Here is a 23737-nt window from a genome sequence, read left to right as displayed (position 1 = left end):
TGTTGTGGGACACCAGTAGTCCGTGTCTGTTGCTGTAACAGTAGTTCATGTTGAGAATAAAAAATCCCAGCTCACTGAGTTGATCGGGGCAATAGTGACTAAAATGTTGCATAATTTTGCTGAGAGATCTTTTACTTTGTGGTAATCTTAGACGAGTAGTTTTATGGACAAAAACCAGCAGGTCACTCAGTGTTTCCTTAGTGCTAATGTGTCAGAGATGTTGGTGTAATGTAATTGAAGTAATGTTGTTAAGTCCTTCAAGTCATATTATTTTATTGTCATGACTGTATTTTAAGCTATTTTTATTTTTGTATGATACCTGATTTATATGGAATATGGCTGAAGTAAACTAAAGCCTGAAATACTTAGTCAGTCATTTGTTTAACAGTAATTTAACATTATATAATTCACATATAAAACTATGAATTGTAATTTTAAATGCCTTAAAAGCATGTAGAATAGCATGTGTAGGCAAGTATAATTCTCCTTTTTTTTAATCAAGAAGCAAAGACAAAAAGGAAAAAAAAAAGAAACGGGGCAGAGTTCGGTGGTTGAATCATCCGTCCCCACCAACGCCAAAACCAAATCTACACCCTTGCCAGGAAGTATAAAATCCAGAAAGCTGCACAACGTGTGGTGGCTGTCAGGAACAAAAATGTAAACGTAATGTTTGATGAGTTGTTGGGTTAACCCTGTGAGGTCTAAAATATAATTGGCCATTCTAAATTTAATCTTACATTTGTAGTTCATCTTCAGATGGTTTTATTTTATTTCATTTCATCGTATTTTGTTTTACCTTGCCTTGTTTGGTATCATTCTTTTCAGCTCAACCTCACATGTCTGAATTTACAGTTATTTTTTCACTGTGTTGACACAAGTGATCCGAAATCACACGAAAAAACATAAACTCTTAGTTGTTATATATTGTTTTACTGTAAAAACTTATATTTAATTTTAATTGTTGCTGAGCTCAAAGTGTTAATGCCACCTTATTTTAATTTAATAATTTTAGGGTAGATCTGCCCTCGAGGCCACAGACCTGCACACGTCCATTTTTGCTAACATGAGTTCACCTGCACTGGCTGTGAAATCTTTATCTTTTGCTTCCACTCAGGGCTCTGTGGTGCAATGGAGAGCGCATTGGACTTTTAGAAGAGCAAAGAGGAAGTAAGTCAAAGGTTGTGGGTTCGAGTACCACTTGAGTCAATTTCTATTAATTAGCACTTCATTGGTTCAGTGATGTGAAAGTGCCTTACCAATACTGTCTAACTCACCCTCTTTAGATCTGCCTGCAGCCTTGTGAACAGCCAATCATGTTATACATGTGACTCATGTAGCTGTTTCACTTGGCACTGCTGAAGATATGTGGTACAGTCACTGAGCTTCCTTTTTAATTTCAATTAGTCAGCTTAGTTAACCACTAACAGTAAATATGTATTTTACATGTAAATCAGGAGTTGTGTTTTAAAACCTTTACACATTTTCAGAAAAACATATGACTGCATCTACTTTTAGATCATCCAGGGACCCCCTTATGATTTGTTTCTATGTCCAGTTTATATGTGGAGAATCTAATGCATCAGCAGGGGTGTTGACTATCTTAATCTCAGTTATCTAATGAATTCATCATATTGACTCATCTCTAACACAGAGTAAAACTCTACAAAAAGTTTTTCTCAAAGTTTCCCAAGCAAGCATTTTGAATCAAAAACACACGTTCCAGTTTCATGTCATTTTTGTACTCCATTTATGCATGAAAAGGAAAAACATGAGCCGCAGTCATTTACACTGGAGCAGAGCAACATGGAGGACAGCCATCTGTGAACATCACACTCTGATGCTGGAGAACTTGAGATGTATATTTAAGGTTTAAAAACAAGTTCAACTGTGCTTCACTGTCAGATTCTATCATGCCCTTCTGTGGCTGCAGGCTGCTGTTTGGGATCATCTCCACTAGAGGGTGTCTTGAGCGAGCAGCTGCTTCTCACCTGCTCACACACAGTTACACACAACAAACATAACATTAAAAAACCCCAAACATTAACATTATGTTGGTGCTGGATTTTTTAAAAAAGAGATTTGAAAACATAAGGACGGGCCTTATGTTTCAAATATGAATTTTCAACCCGTACCTGCTCGGCCATTCATACCTCAAAGTAATCAATCAATAAATAAACAATCAAATGACAAACTGAGCTTCAAAGGGCTCTGTGGCGCAATGGATAGCGCATTGGACTTCTAGCAAAGAACAGAGGAAGGAATTCAAAGGTTGTGGGTTCGAGTCCCACCAGAGGCAGTGCCTGTAATTTAAGTTCTATTAATAAGCACTTCAATTGATCAGTATTGGAAAACAGCTTTATTAAGGTGGTCAGGTCAAACACAGACCCATCACTCACATAAACAAAATCATTGACAGATTCTATCACGCCCTACTATGGCTTCAGGCTGCTTTTTGTGATACCCTCCACTAGAGGGCATCTTCTTAGTGGGCAGAATTACTCTGCTTTATATACAAATACTATATTTTATGTGAAATTAACAAACTGTTAAACAGAACCTGCAAAGTAGAACCTTTGTGATTTACACAAACAACTACTAAAGCTGCCCCTAAAAGTTGAAGAAATGCAATCACACCAAAGAGAGAAATACAGCCACACTTCTCATCAGTGTCTCTCAGAACTTTTTTTTATTTCCCATGCATAGTTTGGATGAGTGTAGTGGAACTGAAATGAAAACATGGACATAAAAGTGTTGACATTCATTGTGATTTTCTCCGTTACAGACATCAAAGAAATCATTAAAAAAAAGGTTTACAATTAAACAAAGAAAGGTTTTATTCAAGGTTTAAAATCTTTCAGAAACGTCCTTCAAGGTAGAGCTAGGATGCATTCTGGACGGGAAAAAGTGCCGTAAAACATAAATACGTTACCAAAAAAAAAAAAAAAAGCAGCTAAAACTAAAACATTCAGCACGTTTTTATACAACAGTGCAACGAAAAGGCGGCAAGATCTAAGGGTGGTTTCTCAGCACTCAGTTCCTCCATTTGTAACTAGGTGACATGACTGCAGCTACCAAAAACCTTTAGTGCCAGGAACGTCTTTCAAGGAACTAAAAGGTCCATTAGATCATTGGGTTTCTGCATTTCCACTGTGGTGTGAGGACCTGTGACGATTAAGAAAGTCAGGCCTCTGCATGGACGCAAGGAAGCTTTTACACGTCATTCCCCAAGCTGCAGATTATACAACAATGCAGACGACAATGGCATGTAATGTGAGGGACAGGGGACTGCATAACAGCAGTCAGCGTTGAAGAGATTCAACGATACTGCTGTTGCTCGTGATTTACAACTTTGCAAACAGTCACTGAAGGCATGAGCCGAGAAATGCTCGACCAAAATGAAAGCAAAATGATTTTAAAAGCTTTTGCAGATGCTGACATAGACTAGCTTAAAATGTTAGGAATAGTTGACCAATCATAAAAGTTCAGAAAGCAACTACCCAACCCCCAAAAAAGCTCAGGAATTTTTTGGGGTGGGGCTACCTCCTGAACAGGGACTTTCAGAGTTTAAAAAAACAAACAAAACCCCTAGAACTTAGACCCTAGTCCCAACAGTGAAAACACCCTGAGCTCCTCCAAAGGTTCCTGCAAAGTTCCTGCATGTTCTTCTCTCTACTTCGGGGTGGCTGTAGCTCAGGTGGCAGAGCAGGTCAGCCACTAATCAGAAGGTCGGTGGTTTGATCCCAGGCTGTCTCCTGGCTGCATGCCAAATATCCTTGGGCAAGATACTAACCCCATGTTTGCCTACTGGTGGTGGTCAGAGGGCCCGGTGGCGCCAGTGTCCGGCAGCCTCGCCTCTGTCAGTGCGCCCCAGGGTGGCTGTGGCTACAATGTAGCCGTTGCCTGTGTGTGAATGCGCTATACAAATGCAGGCCATTTACTTTTAAGACCACAGCAGTGTGATGAGTCTGGTGCACTGGTGCTCCAAGCTAAACAGGAACAGGTAATGTCTCCTAAATTTAAAAAGAACTGGAATTATGAAAAATTTATCTATATGATATAATCTTAAGTATGGAAACCACCGAGTCGGTATACGTATCCTTTAAAACTGCGCTGGTCGATCATTTTGTTCTACACTGTGTTATGTTACTGTTTTGGTCCAGTGTCTCTGAAACAACATCTTTAAAAAAACAGAGACCAACTACAAAAATGTGGATATTTAGAGGCAAAAAAAGTTTCTGAGGAGATTCTGAAGAAGAACACAGCATAAAAAAGGGTTCTGCTTTTAGTTTTCTAATCTTGCTGTGACTGCAGGATGTAAATAACTGCTTTGCCTTGTTTCTTACATCTTTAAAGGTTACTTATGAGAATTTTCCAGTGACCTCTGACCCCCAATATGATGCTCCTTTAGCCCCTTTACACCCCCAGGGTGTGGTTAGGTGCACGTTTTCCCCCTGAATTTGTAAACAGCTGAAGATTCTTAAAACCAGGTGATCCACTGCTTCCCTGCAGAAAAACCCCTTCAGTGTGGACGGACGCACAAAAAGCTTTCTTGGTGATATTACACCTGTTCCATTAACATCTTTGCAGCTCCCGGGACACCAATCAATCGGACCAGGTCCAAATTCTACTACTGCTTTAGTTCCACATACGTGGACTTGTGTCTGCGTTAAATGCAAAAACACAATCCAAGTGCTGTTAAGAGCATGCCAAACCAACAAGTTGGCAAAATAACCACAAGCTTAAAGTCGTGAAGAAAACCATGTAAACACGGGGGATCGTGACATTAAATGGCTCCTGAATTTCTGAATGAGGCCCATTTTCAGTCATCTGGAACCGTCTGCGAGGGGCCGAAAGCTGCATCTTAAAAAAATACTTAATGCGTGGACGAGACCTCAAACCAGTCGCGTCAGGATCACAAGACAGACTGTATATAAAGATGGACAACTCACACTGTCAAAAAAGTAAAGTGAAATTTGGCTGAATATTTAAGGAGTCTGTGAAAACCAGGGATGATTTTAGCTCTATTACTTTACATTTAGATTTGTTTCTTGAAGACCTGGCGGTGGGGTTTGTTAACAGTCTGCTATTTAAAACTGTACTTTTAGTGTCGCTTGAAAGTCTGAGTCGGTTTTAATGGCTCACAATGAAAAGAGCTAAAATCCTGAGAGATGCTGGGGGGGGGGGGGGGGGGGGAATAAACGCTGTGATGTAGATGCAGATTTTTACCCCTCGGCATCTACAGGTTAGTTTGCATCAAAGTCGGAAAAATAAAAAGTAATTCACAGTTCTAGGTAACACTGTATTGCAACTGCAACAGCAGCACGGGAACATCTGGTGTGTCTGTGTACAAATGAGACACACACACACACACACACACACACCACAGCCACAACATATGGTTATATGTGCTTACTTTTCTTTTGTGAGGTCTTACACCAACATGTGACTGTTCACTGTTTTGCCTTCATTGCCGGAGAGAAGTACAATCGTAATAATAAATATGCCTTAGTATGAGAGTGAAGTTTGCAACAAATAATGTAAAGCTGTGTGTGTGTGTATCTGAAGACAAACGTCTTACTGAAAATGTGGATTTTCGTGTAACCTAAAAATGTGGAAAGCTTTGTCACTCTCACCAAAGTGTGAACGCAGCAGCGTCCAACGAGCTCCCTTCAATGTTCGGACGTGACGGTCTGGAAACAAACAGCTGTTCTGCACGAATCGTGGGGTTAAAAACAGAAAGACAAAAAAAGAAAAGCTGTGCTGGTTTTCAGACGGCATCGATTACAGCCCACATTAACAGAACGAGAAATACTAACATGATAAAGTTCAGTGTGATCCCAGTGATTACTGTGAAAAGATATTACATATCTACACTTAGAAAATTCACTTCAACACACCCAGATCCAAACAGTTCTTTCCACCAGTATGAAAAATATACAAATAAAAAATACAAATACTCTCGGACACTAAGTAGGTAGTTTTCTGTTGACATGAAATCAGTGATGACTAAAAGATAAATATTTCACATCTTTTTTCTTCTTCCTTGCATTTTTTTTTACAGAGAAAATAAAAATTTGTGTGTATGAAAGGAAAAAAAAGTCCCATTTTGAAATATTATCCTTCAGTAATAAGTAACATCATGATAGCACATATCTGTGTGTCAGCTAAAATGCCTCAGCTTCTCTAGTAAGCAGAAAAGAGCCAGTGTTGAACCCAAAAGCATAGAATTCTTTTCTTTTCAGACATCATACACTATGCACAGATAATAAAAACATCAACAATGATCAAGTCTTTTTTTTTCCACACAAGAGAAATGATTCCTCCGTTTAGGTCTGGGAACGTAAAAGAGCTCAGGGGGCGGGGAAACACTGGAGATGCACTATCATCATCATCATCATCAGTCAGAATGGAATTACTGCCATGAAAAGCTCAGTTCAGAGACAGAAAAAAGGTTTTGCTGACATACATCTATTTAGCGTCCCATAATAACACTACTGTGAGGCGAGGGTGTGGTAAGTGTTGAATCAGCGACTGGTGTACAAAGAGTGATCTTCGGGACGAGGGCACACCAGTGTGCAGGTAGCATGTGTCTCAGCTCTTAGTGTACTACACACTTTGACCCAAAGGAGGAATTTCAGTTTCTGTATGTGAGTAACACCACCTGGGAATTCTGCTCTGGAGGAGCCAGGCATCGGGCCTTGCCAGGTGAGTAACAGTCATTCACTGTCATTCGCGGTGATGCCAGCCGAGCACCGTTTTGGCACCTATGTGGGACACTGGCGGGGGAGGAGGAGGACCCTCTGAGCCATTTAAAACTTAGTGAAGGAAAACTTCCGCTCAGAAAGATGAAAGGGAAGGGAAAGATCAAAAGTGTCTTAGCTCACTTAACATGTTCGGCACTGTGGGAAGAGCAGTAGTATTTCTTGTGAGCTATGAACGTGGAGAGGCTGCTGAACTTGATGTTGCACAGCCGACAGAAGCGCGAGTTACCGTTCTGCACAGGGGAGATGACTGGGGTGGTTTTAGGACTGACGCTGGGTACAGGGATGTGGGAGGCCACGGTCTGGGCGGCCTTGTCCGGAACGTGTGACGATCCCAGCTTCTCCCTCAGGACCTCAGGCACAGGTGACAAAGTCAGAGACGGAGCCCTTGGGGGAGACACAGGCAGAGGAGAACTGGCTAACGGTGATCCGCCCCCGGCGGAGGGGCTGCCGTTCACCAGGGGCGAAACAGGGGAAGCGGTACCACTCCTACCCTGCCCGTTGATGCTGTCTCTGTGAACTCGAGAGACAAGTCTGGCCTGGTTGGTTGGAGTAGCTGAAGTCGCTGCAGCGGCTCCATCCCTGGGACTCAGGCTCGGGCTGCGGCTCGCTGTTCTGCCCAGATGGGGCAGAGTCTCCTGGGGTGGCTGAATGGTTACAACCAGCCCGTGGGTAGTCTTGAAATGGTCCATCAAGTCACCAGCGATGGGCCTGTTGGGACAGTATGGGCAGACCAGCTGAGCAGAAGCCGTGACCACGCTTTTGGCTCCAGCTCCTGGAGAGGATGCAAGTGTGGTATTTGTATGCGAAGGAGATGCAGCATCCGAGGCGGGTAAGGCAGAGGTGTGAGGACTGGATGACGTGCCCTGAGCCTGGGCCACCCACTCAGCTGGGTGAGCTTTATTCTCCACAGGGTGCAGGAGATCCGAACGCTCCTGCTGAGGCCTGCTTTTTGGAGAGGTGGAGGCTGATCTCTTGAGCCTGTGAAGCTGCTCCAAAGTGTGGGGTTGGAGGGTGGTGGCAGGGCAGTAGTATGTTTTATGAGCCAGGTAGTTCTCAATACTGTTGAAACTGATGCTGCAGGCTGTGCACTTGTGGTAGTCGGTGAGAGGCAGGGCTGGGAGAATGCTGCTGCCGCCGCCGCTGCTGCTGCCGCTGTGCCGTGGAGCCTCTCTGAGACGGGGCCTCTTGCTCAGGTCGATTGGGCCATCTCCTTCGGGACTTGAGCCACCTGCACCACTGGGAGAGACTTCCTGCTTTACTACCAAGCCCAGAACCGAGGGGGATGGAGCAGAGGCGGCGGCAGTGGCTGCCGCTGCTGCTGCTGCAGCGGCAGCGTTAGCTAACGCCTCGGTTCTTGCCATGTGAATCTCATACATCTTCTTTCTTTTGCGTGTTCGGATGGGCTGCGGAATGAAGGCGGCTGTGTTGGTGGTCTTGGCCATGTGTACGGCTCTCTGGTTGGACGGGTCGTGGCGCGACGCACAGTAGAAACGTTTGTGGACAGTGTAGTTGTCGTGACGGCTGAAACGGATGTTGCAGGCTTCGCAGAAGGTTCTGTTGGGATCGTCGTCAAGGTCCTCTGTGGAACCGCTAGCAGGACTCTGGCTGCCTTCACTTGCTCGTCCTCCTCCGCCTCCTCCGCCTCCTACACTCATACCAGCACCTTCCCCTTCAGAAGAGGACGGGACTCCCTCTGTCCCCGCTGGAGGTTCAGTCTTCACCTCCAGCACCCTCCTGGATTCTGCTGCTCCACTTCCTGCAGGAGGCTCGGAGTCAGACGGCGAGGCAGAGGCGGCCCTACTTGATGCTCCGCCCTGAGGAGATGCAGATGAGCCGCGTGTGCCAGCAGAAGGCGCGGCGGCCGAGGCTGCGTCTCTAGTCAATGCGGGGCCCGAGGCTGAGGATGCACCTTCGCCTTGATGCCTGCTTGAGCAATAAAGCCTCTTGTGTGCATAGAAATTGTTGATGTTATTGAAGGTGATATCGCACTCGAAGCAGGTAGCTCCTTTGTGAGGTGGAGTGGCTGTTGCCGTGGGTGCAGTCGGTCCAGAAGGAAAGAAGGCTGCGGCGTTGTTCTGGGCGACCGTCTGGCCCTGCTTTAGGCGACTGTGGACCATCTCTGACATTTTAGCCAGGATCTCCGAGGCCTGAGGCAAGATGGCTGCCTCGGGGTTAAACATGTACTGAGGCAGGAACAGCGCTCCTCCTGGAACAACTGAGCCTGCACCTCCCATATGGGCGGGGCTAGAACCAGGGGTGGGACTAGTGGGTTCTGCCTTCACTGTTGTTGTAGCTGGACTCTTCGGCGAGTTCGATGTTTGGCTGGAGGAGGTCGTTTGCGCCTCTTTTATGTTCCTTCCTGCCTCTTGATCTACCTCCTCTCCACCCATCTCCTCCTCCTCCTCTCCATCCTCCTTAATCTCCATTTTCTGCTCTTCTGTGTCTGAATCTGAATGAGGCTCCTCTTTGATCTTTAACTCCATGATCTGGTCATCAGCAGGACTGCAGTCTCGAGGCGTGGCTGAGCCTCCGTTTGTGCCTGGACTGGATGAAGCTAGGGGTTCCTTCTCCTGGGGAGACGGTTGGGGGTGGTCGACCGACGATGGGGTACTCTGACGAGGAGTAGGGCTTCTTTCAGCTGGGACCCTGACTTCCAGGTGAGTTCGTACATGTTGCTGGAGCTGAGCAGGTGAGTCAGCGTTGTGGCCACAAACTTGACACTTCAGCACAACACCAGAGTCTCCTGGACTCAGACCTTAACAGGAGAGTCAAGGTTAGTAAATTAAAACAGTCGCTTACATTTGAATAGATTATTCAAATTTTATTCAAAATCTCAGATTACTCAGATTAAACATGTCCAAAATTTCCAACAATCTCAGGAGGGTTAAAGGACAAAAAAGGGCCAACGTGCCGGCTTTCCAGCAGTGAACCTTTTAAAGTTACTGCTACGTAATCCAAGTATAAAAAATAACAGAATATGACGGAATGACTTACCGATGGACAGGGGTAGCTTAGGGAGACCTGGCCCCGGAGAGTACACCTCACTGCGAGATCCAGGCTGGCAAACCATGTGGCTGGTGACCAGATGGCTGTAGAGGATGTCCCTCGTGGTGGAGACGAAGCCGCAGCCGTGACACACCCCGTTCAGGGTGTCCGTATGGACCTTAAGGTGCCGCTCACAGTTCGCTTTAGTGGTGAATGCTGACAGACAGATGAGACAGACAAATGGACGCTCGCCTGTGGAAGGATGGAGAAGGATAACAGTCAGGCCCAGATGCTCTGACCCTTTGTCTTTTATGCATAGATATAAATACTGCTCTCACCACTGTGTGTGCGCATGTGAATCTCGAGTGAGCTGGCACTGGGGCAGCTCTTGTTGCACTGTGGGAAGGGGCAGATGCGTTCATTGGGGTACGACTCCTTGGGTTTGTCTTGTGGAGGGGAGGAAGCTGCAGCTGGCTGCTTCTGACGGCTGGCACAATAGTACATAAGATGGGCCTGCAGGTTCCTCTCACTACGGTACCAGATCCCACAGTCCTTACATGGGAAAATGTCCTCTGTTCAGCAAAAACAAGTACACACCAGCTAGTCAGTCAAACACAGACACAAATATTGGTTCAAGAACCTGAAAAGCGCTGGTTTAATTAGCAAAAGTAAGGATGAGGTTAAGTTTGCCTGCTACAGTTATACAAAGTTTTAATTGTAGTCTAATTGTAATCTCACAGACTTGTGGTTTACAGTTTTGAGATATGTATACATTTTCAATTACTATAGACTATTTCCAAATTTACTCACTTCATTATTTAAACCAGTTCAACTGCTCGTCAACACACCAATATCTAGTCGGCCAATCACATGGCAGAAACCTCATGGATTTAGGCATGTAGCCATGGTTACATCAACCTACCGAAGTTCAAGTATCAGAACCTCTGATTTAGTGGGATTTTCCCACAAAAACATCTGTAGTTTAAAGGGAATCCAGCACATTGTTGCACACATGTCTGAAGGAAAAAGGAGGTCCAACCCGGTACTACCCAGGTGTACCTAATACAGTGGCAGGTGTGTGTGCACACCACAGAAGCCTTCAGAAGTCTCCTGCCACAGAGGCACCAGATCTACCGGTGTGTGATGATTGTGAATTATCTGACCATCAGTCAGACGTCACCACAGAAGCAACGGGAAACTTTAAAGTGGAAGGCACAAACTAATCGTCTGGTTTTAAAAGCGCTACAGTGCCATCTTGTGACTGAAGAGAACATTACATTTATATAACAAAGTACATTTCAGTAAATCACAACAGCTGCAGGTACCAGTTTGAAGTTCTCCAGAGGCCTGGTAATAAACGAATTGATTCAGGTGTGTTGACCCAGGGTGAGATCTAAAACCTGCAGGACACTGAGCCTTGAGGTCTCGAGTTCTAACATGGCATATATCTGATACATTTTTGCCTCATTTGAAATTAATTGAAAATATGTATTGTTCTGCAAATAGCCGGCTGAACTTTTAACTACTTAAAATGCTCTTTTCGTGAATACGATTTGAATACAACACTCACTATTGACAACAGCAGTAGCCAAGATTGCTGCCATGCCAGCTTGCTGCGGGAGGAGCTGGATCTCTGAGTGCAGCGCCGCCGGGTACGACGGCTCCTCCTTCACCACAGGTTGTTTGTGGGCGACAAGGCTCAGTGGAGGAGAGCCTTGGGCCACCGGAGAGGAGGAGCCCAGTGGAACAGGAGACACGAACGCCACGAGCCTTTCACCGGCCGTAAGCTCTTTCATCACCTTACAGAACAAGTCCTCGCCTGAAAACAAACAGGAGGGAGTAACAAATGGAAATCTGGCAGCATAAAATGCACAGTTGTGTTTGATCTCAGCTTTCTGCTGTTTGATACACAGATTCTGATTTTGAAGGCAGCTAGAAAATAAATATCCTATTGTCGTGCATTAGAAAAAAGTCACCTTGGCTGTAGATAGAGCAGTTTGCTGCAGAGGCATCGGAGGTCAGAGGGAGGCGACTAATCCAACAATCTGGATCTTCACACACGACGGTCATCCGAATGTTCTGCACACACAAAGAACAGTTTTCATTGATCAGACTGATCACAGCCAAGGTTTTTATTCTTGCCTGTCAACCAACACACAACAAACACACACAAAGGGTTCTTGTTATTACTCATTGTGCATCATAGCAGATCCACAAGGCTGCAACTGACAACACACAAGTCGGTGCACCCCTACCGCTGGTCCAGAACGCGTAAATCAAACGTGAAGCATCAAGAATATTTTAGGAAGTTAAACAAAGTAACCAAATGGGTTCATCACAAGTCCCAAGATGCTGTGTTTATGAGTCACTTTTGTTTTTAAGATAAAACTGTTAATTTTCTCTCAGTCGGTCATCGGATCATTTCGGTTTTAGAGACCTGCTCAGTTTCTGCTCAGTTTCTGGGTGAGTTGTGGAAAATGTTCTGAAGCGGAGGCTAAATTCTCATAATTCTTTCTTTTAAAAAATTTATTCCATCTATTACGGTATCATTGTATATATGTATATGGACTCCTGACCGATTAACAGATCGATGTCTGTTTTGTTAATTGGAAGAATTTATATTTTCAAAATAAAAGTTAATTTATTGTTCTAAGCACTACGATAGATTTTTTCCTCCATAATGAGCTCTTTTATTCATGTATTTTGATTGTGGGGGATAAAATATCCAAACTTATGACTATATAATAGTAAAAGGAAAATCCTACTATTATATTTATCATCAGCTGGAATCACAAAGAACCTCTCTCTTCCTCTGGATTTATTCTTAGTGTAAAAAAACACTGCAAAATCAGACTATCAATCAGATCATGAAGCATAAAATTAAAATCTGACATTAAATGAGAAAATAAATAAATAAATTTTTATTTATATAGCACCTTTCAAGACAGAATCACAAAGTGCTGCACATAAGATTACAAGTCATAAAAACAACCAAAGTGTTTGTATAAGTGTAGCCCAATTTGGACTGATTCTCATATAGCGCCTTTCTACTCTCCCACAGTACTCAAAGCGCTGTATACAACACGCCTCATTCACCCATGCACTTCTAAACACAAGTGCAAACTACTCTACATTCACACTCCGATGAACACATCAGAGGGCAACTTGGGGTTAGCATCTTGCCCAACGATATTTGACATGCAGACTGGGGAAGTCAATGATCAAACCACCAACCTTCCAATCAGCAGCTGACTTGCTCTACCACCTGAGCCACAGCCACCCAGCCATAACTAGCTTTTGCTCCATGATGCTACATTTAAATTCTGGGCTTCCACAAAGCTTGAAAATGATCATCCAAACTCTGGTGTCATCACGTGATGATGCGTGGTTTACTCATTGTGACCCCCCCCCCCCCCCCTCCCAGATTAGATATCTAATTTGTTTCATGATAAACATGAATAAACATGTTACTGGGGAAAACCCCTTTAAAGCATGCCCAAGCTCAAATTCAACCTGTCGCCTAAACATCACCGCCAAATTAAGTAAAACATCTGCTATTGTCTTCTTCAAGTATTACCGCTCTTCTTTTAACTACCAGCAGATAATCACCAAAATCAAAGCATTAATTGTAGCCAGCTGGGACGACACAGCCACACGTGAGTATCCAGTGTGCGGCCAGCGGTAAACACCGGTTTATGAAAAGGCCGTCAGTGAGCAGAGGATGATTACAGCCCCAGAAGGAAATGAGGGAGCACAAGCGGAACAAAGCAACCCCGAAAATGAAGAAAAAAGAGGAATAAAAGAGGAAGAGGGACCTCAGGAGAAAGGAGAGAAGAAAAGGAAGAGGAAAAAAGATCTGATGAAGTCGACAGGCAGCTATTCAAAGGGCAGCCATAATAAGATCCACGGTGGATACACTGGACAAAGAGTGTAGAGTCAACATCCACTGTCTGTATGTGTGGAGGTATGACACACACACACACACACACACACACACACACACACACACACACACACACACACACACACACACACACACACGAGTCCTGAGTACAATCCTGTCTTTGTTTATATGTGGCTGTGGGAGCACTCCCACCACATGTGTGTGTCCCATCACTGATAACTCTCAGCGAGGCCTTTCTTCTGTACTTCTGCACCAGCACATTATTCCTCAAACACCACCAACACCACCTTTCCTCCATCAGAGTTTCTGTTTAAGTATCATACTCCAGACATCACCACGAATATTCAAAATATAATCTTTCTACAACCAACAGAGATAAATAATAATAAAGGTGGATTTGACTGGGTTGTGACAGCTGCAGCGACTCCACGGGGAAGAGAAGAAATCTCTGATGCAGTGACCGACTGTCCTCACTGTGTGAGAGCTGCACAGCGATGCAGTACCGTTCACTCTCCACCAAGAGGAAGCATTCCCTCAGCACAGGACGTGACGGACCTCACTGAGCAGTTACAGTCGATGAGAGAAGCACAGAGAAGCTTCCTGCTTTATTTTCCCTGTCACGTTCAACGCTGGCGTCTTCCATGACTTTTGGTGTTTTTAAGTCTGATTTTCCTCCAAACACGCTGTAGATTTGTCTCAATGTTTCAGTAAGTTTCCTTTTTAAAAATATTTTCTGTTTGCAAAAAATTTCCAGATATGACCCGACCACTGGGCACCTTCTGAAAGGGTTCCCCTTTTTATCAAATTAAAAGTGGCATTAAATTTGAAACTGAAGAATTATTCATTTTATATTATTATAAAATGAATAATTAATTTATATAATTATTTATTATTTATACAGAATTATTCATATACAGACTTATTCAGAATTATTCATTCTGGGAGGAAAAAAAGGAGGAAATTCATGGAAAGCCAGTGACGGGCTCTGCTGACACACTGCATGCACTTGGCCAAAGAAAAGATGAGTGAGGCTGATTCTCACTGCTCGTGTATCTGACCTTCACCATCTGTAACAAACCCGTCACATAAAAAAGTCCTTAAAATGATCTTTAGAGAGAACTACACTGACCACAGACAGCACACACGATCATCTATAATTGTTCTATTAGTGGAAAATGTTCAGTGTGATATACTGCATTAGTCTCAATTCATCAATATAATTAGTCATAAACTGCTGATAAACAAACACGTCAAATCACCAGTTTGGACCAGTGAGAGGAAAAAAGTTGTTTCTCCTCGTCTGCAGCAGGTCTGTGACATCACAGGATTATTGGGATTTTTAATCCTGCAACCAGTGAATAAATACCTGAAAATACTTTTTCATTGCGGCTCGATGTTAATGTTCAGGTTTCATAACTGCTGTAATTACTTATTTTATTGATTTATTTTTTAGTTTTCTGTAAAAAATTCCAAACACTTTGAATACAAATAAAATCCTCCTTACAAAAGCAGCGCTGTGATGTTCACCATCAGGTATGATGCAGGTTTTAGGAGTTAATACAAAGTTATCTTGCAGATATTAAAGAACTAATTAAACATTGATCAAGTAATGCAATTGAAAAAGTAGCGATTTCCTAATTATACAGCATTTAAAATGTGTGCATCTTTGATTGAAGTTATTTGTTGCTGGTTACATAAAGTATGATTATTACTCAACCAGTTCACAAATCTATTTATTATATTATGTATGTAATTCAGTTTAGTCTCATTATTCTGCTTGTTTAAGTTTATTTTTGTAACTGTGGACAGGTGTAGTATTTATCACCACAGCAGTTTGTATTACTGTGTTAAAAAAATGAATAACCTGTACTGTAGTTTTATATTTTATGTTTGTTTTATAATCATCTCATTTTATTTTTATACTGAAATCTTGTTTTTAATCCAGTGAACTAAAATGTCATTAATAATAATAAAATTAATGGAGAAACATATGAGTAGGAATAGCAAACGGCTTTGTTACTGATTAGTGAAGAAGATAATGACACATTCAGAGGAAACATTTCTCATGGAGAAATGCAAATAGCAGAAAACAAACTGAGATTCTTGAGAAAGCCTGCGTGTGCAGATCAAACCATCACTTTAAAACCTGTGTGTTTTTAACAAGTTTGATTTGATGTTCACTTTTATTCTTGTGTAATTTGTGACACTGACCTGTTAGCATATTCAGTACTTTGTTAATGGTCTTATATTATTCATGTTTTAAGCTGCTGTTTTATTGTGAAGCACCGTTGGTTTTTAAATGTGCTATATAAATAAAGTTGTATTGTATCGCATAAACACTGATGCTCTGGTGAGAAGACACCGTGCAGTGGCTTTTTCACCTTAACTTTGTGTGTTTTAAAGATGTTATATATGTCTCACCACAACTGAACCGCAGAGGACAAATATGAGGTAAAAATCAGGAACCACTTACGTGAGGTTTCAACTGTTTTAACTAAACTCTAAAAGCAGAAAATTCAGAATTTAAACTTTTAACTACAAAAGGAAAAAGAGAGCGCTGCTTCTTTAGAATTACAGGCTTGTTTTAGGAATTACTTTCAGATGTTACGCATTCATGTGAAGGCCTTCCCAAAAATATTTCAGAGCTGCTCTCCTCTTATCATCAACCTCAGTGCAGCTTAGCGTGAGCTCCTCCAACAGCTGCTGCCTGTTCATTGTTCAGAGGACATTTTAGACCAGGCTTAACTACGCTCTAATATCAGTTTGACTGCACTGCAAAAATAAAAGACTTGGGTTAAAATTACACAAGGTTAGACTGCTGTTAACTAAGCTTGGGAAAAATCAATGGCTCGTGCACACAGGCAGCTGGCTTTGTTTGTCCGTGTGAGTGAATCTATTCTCAGAAGCTCGTATACACAAAGAAGCCAAAAGATTTCAGCTCTGCTGTATGTATTGAGACGTTACGCCACAGAAGCGTTCAACACTCTTTGCTTATCTCTATTTTTGTGTCTGCTGGGGTAAACACTGCTGAGCAGGTATTATGTAAACCAGTTGGCCATTTTTGTTCTTTAAAAGCCTCCATTTACCCAGAATTCTTTGTCCCACTTAACATAGTCAATGACTAAATTTAGACATGTGCCAAACTTGTAATCATTTGGTTTGCCTCAGCCACAGTCGAGGTCTGTATTGGTGAAACTGGCCCCTGGTGAAACCTGAAAGAGTGGTGAATCGCTCCCTGCCTCTCAGGGACGTTGGTTTTATACCTAATCGTGTTTCTCATTAACCTTATTAGTTATGAGGTGCTGCAGCTAATTTTTTAAGCACTGCAACATTTTTCCGTTCTTTTGTTGCTCTTTTCACAACTTTTTACAGCAATTTATCTCAGTTTTCAAATAAACGCATTTGCAATTTCATTTTGCACAGTGTTTTTTCCCCTTATCTCTCTCTTTACATAAAGCAGCTATAACACTGGTTTGGTCAATAATACCTAACGTGAAGTCTTACCACTGTTAGCTGAAGACATCGGGCAGTGTGTTATGATCAGACAGCTCATTGGAATATCTGAAGAAGATGGATGTTGGAAAGACAGTGAGAAGAGAGAGGGAAAGGACAGAAGGAAGGAAGCCTCTCAGTCTGTTGCACGTTAAAGATTGAGGCAGAGCGTATTGTATTTCATGGGGGACTAGCGCTGATGTGGAGATACGGCTGCTTTTGTTTTAATTTGTAACCCAATGCTGGAGCCGTCTGAGCTGTAAGTACTGCTAATTTGCTTCAGACTAATTCATCACGGCCACGGCTTTGGAATTCACCATGATAGGGCAATGGGGAGAGCTCACTAGCGCGCAAGTGGAAATAACACACACACACACACACACACACACACACACACACACACACACACACACACACACGCATATTTTATACATATAAATGCACAAATAGCAAAAGAAAATGGAAAACACACACACACACACATGCTCATCCTTTAAAGATCTAAAATAAATATTAAATAATTGAAGAGCGTGATGCACTCCCTTCTCTTCTTATTTCAGAACTAATAACACTTCAGCCTCTCCCCGATGGAGTTTCCTCTCCGACCACAACGACGTCAACAAGCTAGCACAAAAGAAACATGATAATAGAATATTTGTTTTTGGAGTTATTGATTGAACGTTAACGTCATAGATGTTGTGAAATGTCACATGCAATTTCCATTTATTTTCATATCTGATGTCTGACCAGATAAATCATCCCAGTGAGACGTGGCAGCTTTTCCACCCTCATGATGACTCACACTAGGGGCAATTCTCAAAACTATTCTCTACCATACTTCTTTGTAATCCTGTCAGCATGTAAGCCAGCTGCATGGAGGACACTGTAGACCCGAAGAGCCGAAGACTAACCAAGGCTCGATTGTTTGATGTGGGTCATTAATACCATCCCAGGAGGGCATGTGGGGGCAGTTCCAGGTTTGCAGTAGCAAAGCTAGCAGATGTGAAGCAGGTTCAGTTATGATTAGTTGTGCTGTGTTTTTGGTTTTGTTAAGTTATGTCATAGTGTAAAAACAGGTCAACTGGCCAGCCTCCAGATGTGAACACAGGAAACCTGAAGGAGTGAAGAAAAACATTTGTATTTAGGAGCACATCCCACATCTGTGGTCTCATTGGAATTCAGGAAACACTGCGGGAGCTACAGTAGCATGCAAACGCCTGCACGGGCTGTGTTAAAACTCCAAGATTACTTAGAAATCTATCAGTCATTCGGCCTGCTTGTCCTTGGTATGCCCACAGCTGAATCTAAAGGAGATAGAGATCAATTGTTGTCCTGCAGATGCTGCTAGTTTTTGCTTGGACAAAGCTAAAGTAGATGATTCGGCTCATGGAAGTAAATCACAACGTCTCCTAATACCACCAACGCTAACAGATAATCTGCTGTGTCAAACTGCAACAAGGAGAACACGCTACTTTACACACTTTACAGTCACACACACACACACAGTTTCACATGAGATAATGAGAGTCAGCGAGGCAGAGGGCCAGATCACACTTTGTGTGTGTGTGTGTGTGTGTAATTAACCAGGCCAGTAGAGAATGCAGATGCCAGAGATGTGCGAGTGAGTTAAGGAGAAGGGAGAGGCCACCGGATGTTATCAAAGCCCTTTTCACTTCTCTTGGGCTGAAGCCGATCACAATGACTCAAACGGCCAACGTTCGCCTCTGGAACGTCTGGACCAACAAAGAGTCAACCTTCTCAAGTTTTCAGAGCAGCCAAACACTATTATCTAAAGGTGGATAATGAAAATAGCACAAACATAAGAATCTTAGAAACAGCCATTGTTTCATGGCCGCATCACCTCCCTGCTTTTACTTGGTTAGCAAAGCAAGGGCCTTCAGACGGGTAAGTTTGAATGCTGAAACATTGGCATTGACACCACCTTGCAGCTAACTGAGACACAGTCCGTATGTAGCATAGAACATGGAAATGTACTATGAGTGTTTCCTATTTACAGAAAGAGCCCAGAATAGAAGGTGAGGGTTTTCAGATAATGATACGTGCAAATGTGCTGGTATGAACAGTGTCTGTAAAGGAAAACGAAAAAAGAAGAGAACTCAGAGACGAGCCATTGTTTCATGAAAGCAGCACGATCAAATGAAGATCAGGAGATCCACACGGATGTCGGTGTATCGAGTGCAAAAACTCCTCGCCGTCTTTCTTCTTTCTTTCCCGTCACCTAAACTATCCACGCAGCCCTCCATCTATCAGTGGGATGTCAGGCCTCCGCGGCAGAGCTCCATCTTGGTTGAGAGCGCTGCCTTAAGCCCCATCAGCCGGAGGAGAGTCTTTGAGCTGCAGTCTAAGCCCCTCGCCCGGACCCTGGTCCCTTCATGAATATTAACCAGCCCCGAGCCCGGCTTTAATCTGCCTGATTCCCGCACTGCTGCCGCCGCGACGATAGCGAATCTAATTATTTGGTCTGATATTAACCCCCCACCCCCCCGCGCACACCATTCCCACCCCCAATACTGTGTCTCCACTACAGCTTCTGTAACATTCATGTGTGTCAGTGCAAGCACACACTGACTGAGCTCTCCAACCACTTTTTTTTTCTGCCAAAGTCATTGCACATATAACATCCATTCACACACCTCTCTCTCTCTCTCTCTCTCACCCCCCCTCCCCTGCCCGCCACCTCCAGCGCAGCCTGCGACGCCCTCTTCTTATCAGGTCCAAAAACGCCCTCCTCCTATGCTGATAAAACTTGAATGCAAATGATGCTGGGCTGATTTCATTTCTTCATTTTCTTCCTCCACTCCCTCATTCAGTATCAGAATGGCTCCTTGCTCAACCTCTCTCTCTCTCTCTCTCTGCAGACCCAAACACCACCGACGATGATGATGATGATGATCATCATCATCATCATGGTAACAGCAACTTTCCCAGAACTATCCCCAACACCTGACCCCATGTCACATCGCCTCGTGGTCTATGTGGATGTCAATTAAAGCAGAAGAAAAAGACTAAGAGCCGCCCTCATCTCAGCACCTCCACCAGCAGCCTGTAGATGAGCAGATTAAGATTTCTCTGCGCAGCTGTCAACTGCCACAGTTTTACTGCTACCACTGGGGAATAAGTATGTTTGTATATGCAAATAACCTCTGGTACATCAAGCACATCTATGTCTCAATGCTGGATACTGTTTCACGTCGTCTAATATAGTTTACATTGCTGTAAAACAGACGGAACGTGACCGCGGGATGGTTATTAAATGTAAAACAAGTCAATAATGATAGACACAGATCCGTGTTCTTAACAGAACCCAGATTACCCAGATTATTCCACACTAAAATGGCTTCTTTAGATAAAAGATGGGAAAATGTCTTTGTTTTATTGAGCGTGGAAAACAAAACATAACAAAAATGGACCTTTTCTAGTATTTATGACAGTCTGTAAATGAGGAAGAGAGAAAATTCATGATTCCAGGCCAGGAAACATGCACCAATTTTCTTGCTGTACTTAATGCAAACAGAACAAAGTTTTCTAATAGTTTCAACTCAGGAAAAGAAAACCTGAGTTTAGAGATGGAAGTGATGCTTGAGTCACACTAAGGTAAAAAAGAGACAAGAACAAAAGACTTGTAACTGCCCGGTGACTGCATGGACTTTTTCCACTTACACCGACTCGATTGCAAGTCGTCGCGACAACCAACTGGTCGCCCAGAGTCAAGTCAAGTGGCTTTTTTGTCATTTCAACCATGTGCAGTGGTACAGTACACAGTGAAATATGAGAACGTTCCTCCAAGACCCTGGTGCTACAAATGACATATAACAGACAATCAACACAGGACTACAGAAAGTGCAAGTGTGCAAAAACTGCACAAAATGCAAAAAAACTAAACAACACAAAGACAGAGCAGAACGATACAGACACAACAGTGCAATAGAAAAGTGCAACAAGGACAGAGGGTTGTGCAAAAGACTGAGCTTTGTGCAAAAAGTAACTTGATGTATATGAAGGTTTGTGTGTGTGTGTGTGTGTGTGTGTGTGTGTGTGTGTGTGTGTGTGTGTGTGTGTGTGTGTGTGCGTATGAGATTGTGCAGGTAAGTGCTATATAACAGGGTTATACTACCGTTATAATGCACAGATCACTCAGTGGTGGGAAACCTCTCCCCAAGCAATCACAGGACGACTCAGACTAACCGCAAACACTCAGACCGACTGGAAGATTCATATAAACACACTGTTTCACTTCTACGGGGTTCTGGCTGCGCTCATAATGTAAGTAGCTAATTGGAATTTCTGTTGAATGTAGATAGCAACAGATCTGCTACCTGATAGCATTAGATTTGTATTTTCACCAATTTATTTTTGGTGCATGTAGTCACCAGCTTGACTTCATTCAACTGCAAACTGATAGCAGAGTCCATATTACTGCTGTTTTACCACTGTCTGGACACACCAAACTCACCACCTTCAAAGCAACACACCAAAGGCGACAGGACTGCAAGTTTATTCCACATGGTTCCAATAAATTTGTTATGTTTTTCCCTTGTGCAACTTTGGTTTTTGACATAGAAGGTATGTCAAACAGCTATGTTATATAGAAATTAGTAATAGCAGTTATTTTATGGAAACCAGTGCTGTGAAATACACTTCCTGTTGTATTTATTTGCCCCTTAAAGCCAATCAGAAGAACCTGGCTAAAGGAGAGGGTGGCATTAAAGGGGGAGGAGCTAAAACAGCTTGTTTAACAAACAGAATGAACTGAGCGGTTACAAAAAGCTCCACTGAAGTGTGAATCATGCAAAAGTCCTATAATAGAGCTCAAGAATAAAGGACATGGGCCTGGGAATGAGCAGAAATGATCCTGTGTAATCGTCGGCACTAGGCTTCTCACATGTGCACAATAACTCCTTTTCAGGCCCTAGATATCACTGTAAAGTATGAATTTCTTTGGGTTTTGGACTGTTGAAGTGTAATGGGCATATTAGAGGCCTTTGAGCAGATCACAACATACTCAAAAAAAGCTGCAAAATCCTCTCCTACATTAAATGCTTCAAACAGTTTGTGGGAATTTAATAAGCTGCTCTGCTCCTTTCCTGACCTTTTCAACCATGGCTGTTCATTCACTCCCCTCACAGAATCATTCATTCAATCATCCCAATTCACTCTCTTCCTCCCTTCTCCACTTTCACTGTCTCTCCTGCACCGCCTCCTTCCTTTTATGCACCTCTTTCTTTCTTAATCTCCGATTCTTTTTCCTCTCCTCTCCTCTCTCATTCCTACACTTCCGTCCGTCCGTCCATCTGCCTGCCCCTCCTTCCACCGTCCTATCTCTCCCTCTTTTCTCAGTCCGTCTCTCGTTCTATCTCTCGGCCACAGGAAATAGTTTCTTTTGCAATCCAGAGAGTTGGAGGGGTGTACTCACTGTCCCAAACAAAGAGGTCACTGTGTGAATCCTCCAAAAATACAAAGAAGAAAAGGAAGGCAGATAAAATCAGAAACCTACTCTCATCCGCCTCTCGCATACAAACACACATGCACACACTTTACCTCCGCTGTACTCGAGCAAAGCATTTCCCTAACATTCAACAGAGACACAAGATACTTTTTTCTTTTTAATGCTGTGTATTCTGCACACACAGGATAAATGCTGTCAGTACAGTATACAGCCAAGGCTAGGTGGCAGCTAGTGAAAGCTTATTCCCTTTAGCAGGGGTGCTCCTACACAGCCGCATGTATCGCCGCACACCTCAGAGAAGAGAAGGAATGAGGAAAAAATAGAGGGAGTCTGGTTTGATGAGCTGCATGCAAATGACATGTAAAAATATAAAACTGCGATACTTAAAACGGGGGCTGAGATAAGAGATTTGAAAATGAGGCACTCTTGGAAAGCGGGCTCCTGAACTGCAGGAGATGAGGCTCAGAGATAGACAGGATAGAGGTTTTCCCTCTCCTCTTCTCTCCTCTCCTACGCCACCACCACCTCCTCCTCCTCCTCCTTTTTCCATCCTCCTCCACCCTGCAAAAGCCGGTGCAGATGACAGCGAGATGCAGATACCAGCCAGTCACTGCCACTGAGTGATGAACACATCCTCCCTCCTTCTTGTTTAACCCTCGTCTTCCACGGTTTTCTCACCTCTCTTCCACTTCTCTCATATTTCTCTTTGTTCCTAATGTTTTGTTTCCCTCCTTTCTGTTCGGCCATCCTTTGTTCCTTCTCTCTGGGCCAACTCTATCAGTATCGGTCCATTTTATCTTTTTTGAGGGAGTTTTTTCCTCTCTCCTGGGGTGATAGACTCTTCTGTCAGAGCCAGACTGACAATCAGACAGCTACTGTCACGATGTGGGGAAATCATATGACAGGTGAGGGTAAATGTAGCCAATACTGAGCACGCTGATTCAGTCAGATGGATGCTGGTTCCCCTTAATGCCATGATGGTCAACATTTTCAGCCATAACGTCTATCACTCAAGGGTTTTACCCCCCCTTAAAAGCTCTAGTTGTTGACATATTTAAAGCTACAGTATAATGTCAGCTCAGTCAGGACCACTGTAGTCAGAAGAGCAGGAATTTATATCTAGAG

The 23737-nt window shown here is 43.2% G+C and overlaps 1 protein-coding gene across 1 annotated transcript in view; it reads right to left on the bottom strand.

The window, feature by feature from the left end:
• Positions 1-2663: 2663 nt before the first annotated feature.
• zfpm1 (zinc finger protein, FOG family member 1) overlaps positions 2664-23737 on the bottom strand; it is a 106441-nt gene continuing 85367 nt past the window's right edge. The window contains exons 5-9 of the mRNA XM_082540902.1: positions 11726-11828; positions 11320-11568; positions 10088-10321; positions 9759-10001; positions 2664-9519 (exon numbers count right to left, since the gene is read on the bottom strand). Of these exons, the coding sequence (XP_082397028.1) occupies positions 6881-9519; positions 9759-10001; positions 10088-10321; positions 11320-11568; positions 11726-11828 (3468 nt within the window). The 3' untranslated portion in view covers positions 2664-6880. The remainder of the gene's footprint in view (positions 9520-9758; positions 10002-10087; positions 10322-11319; positions 11569-11725; positions 11829-23737) is intronic.

Source organism: Aulonocara stuartgranti (assembly GCF_965226115.1).
Source record: "Aulonocara stuartgranti genome assembly, chromosome: 7".
Lineage (NCBI taxonomy): Eukaryota > Metazoa > Chordata > Actinopteri > Cichliformes > Cichlidae > Aulonocara > Aulonocara stuartgranti.
The sequence above is the reverse complement of the archived record's forward strand: the minus strand, read 5'-3'. Positions and strand labels throughout refer to the sequence as shown.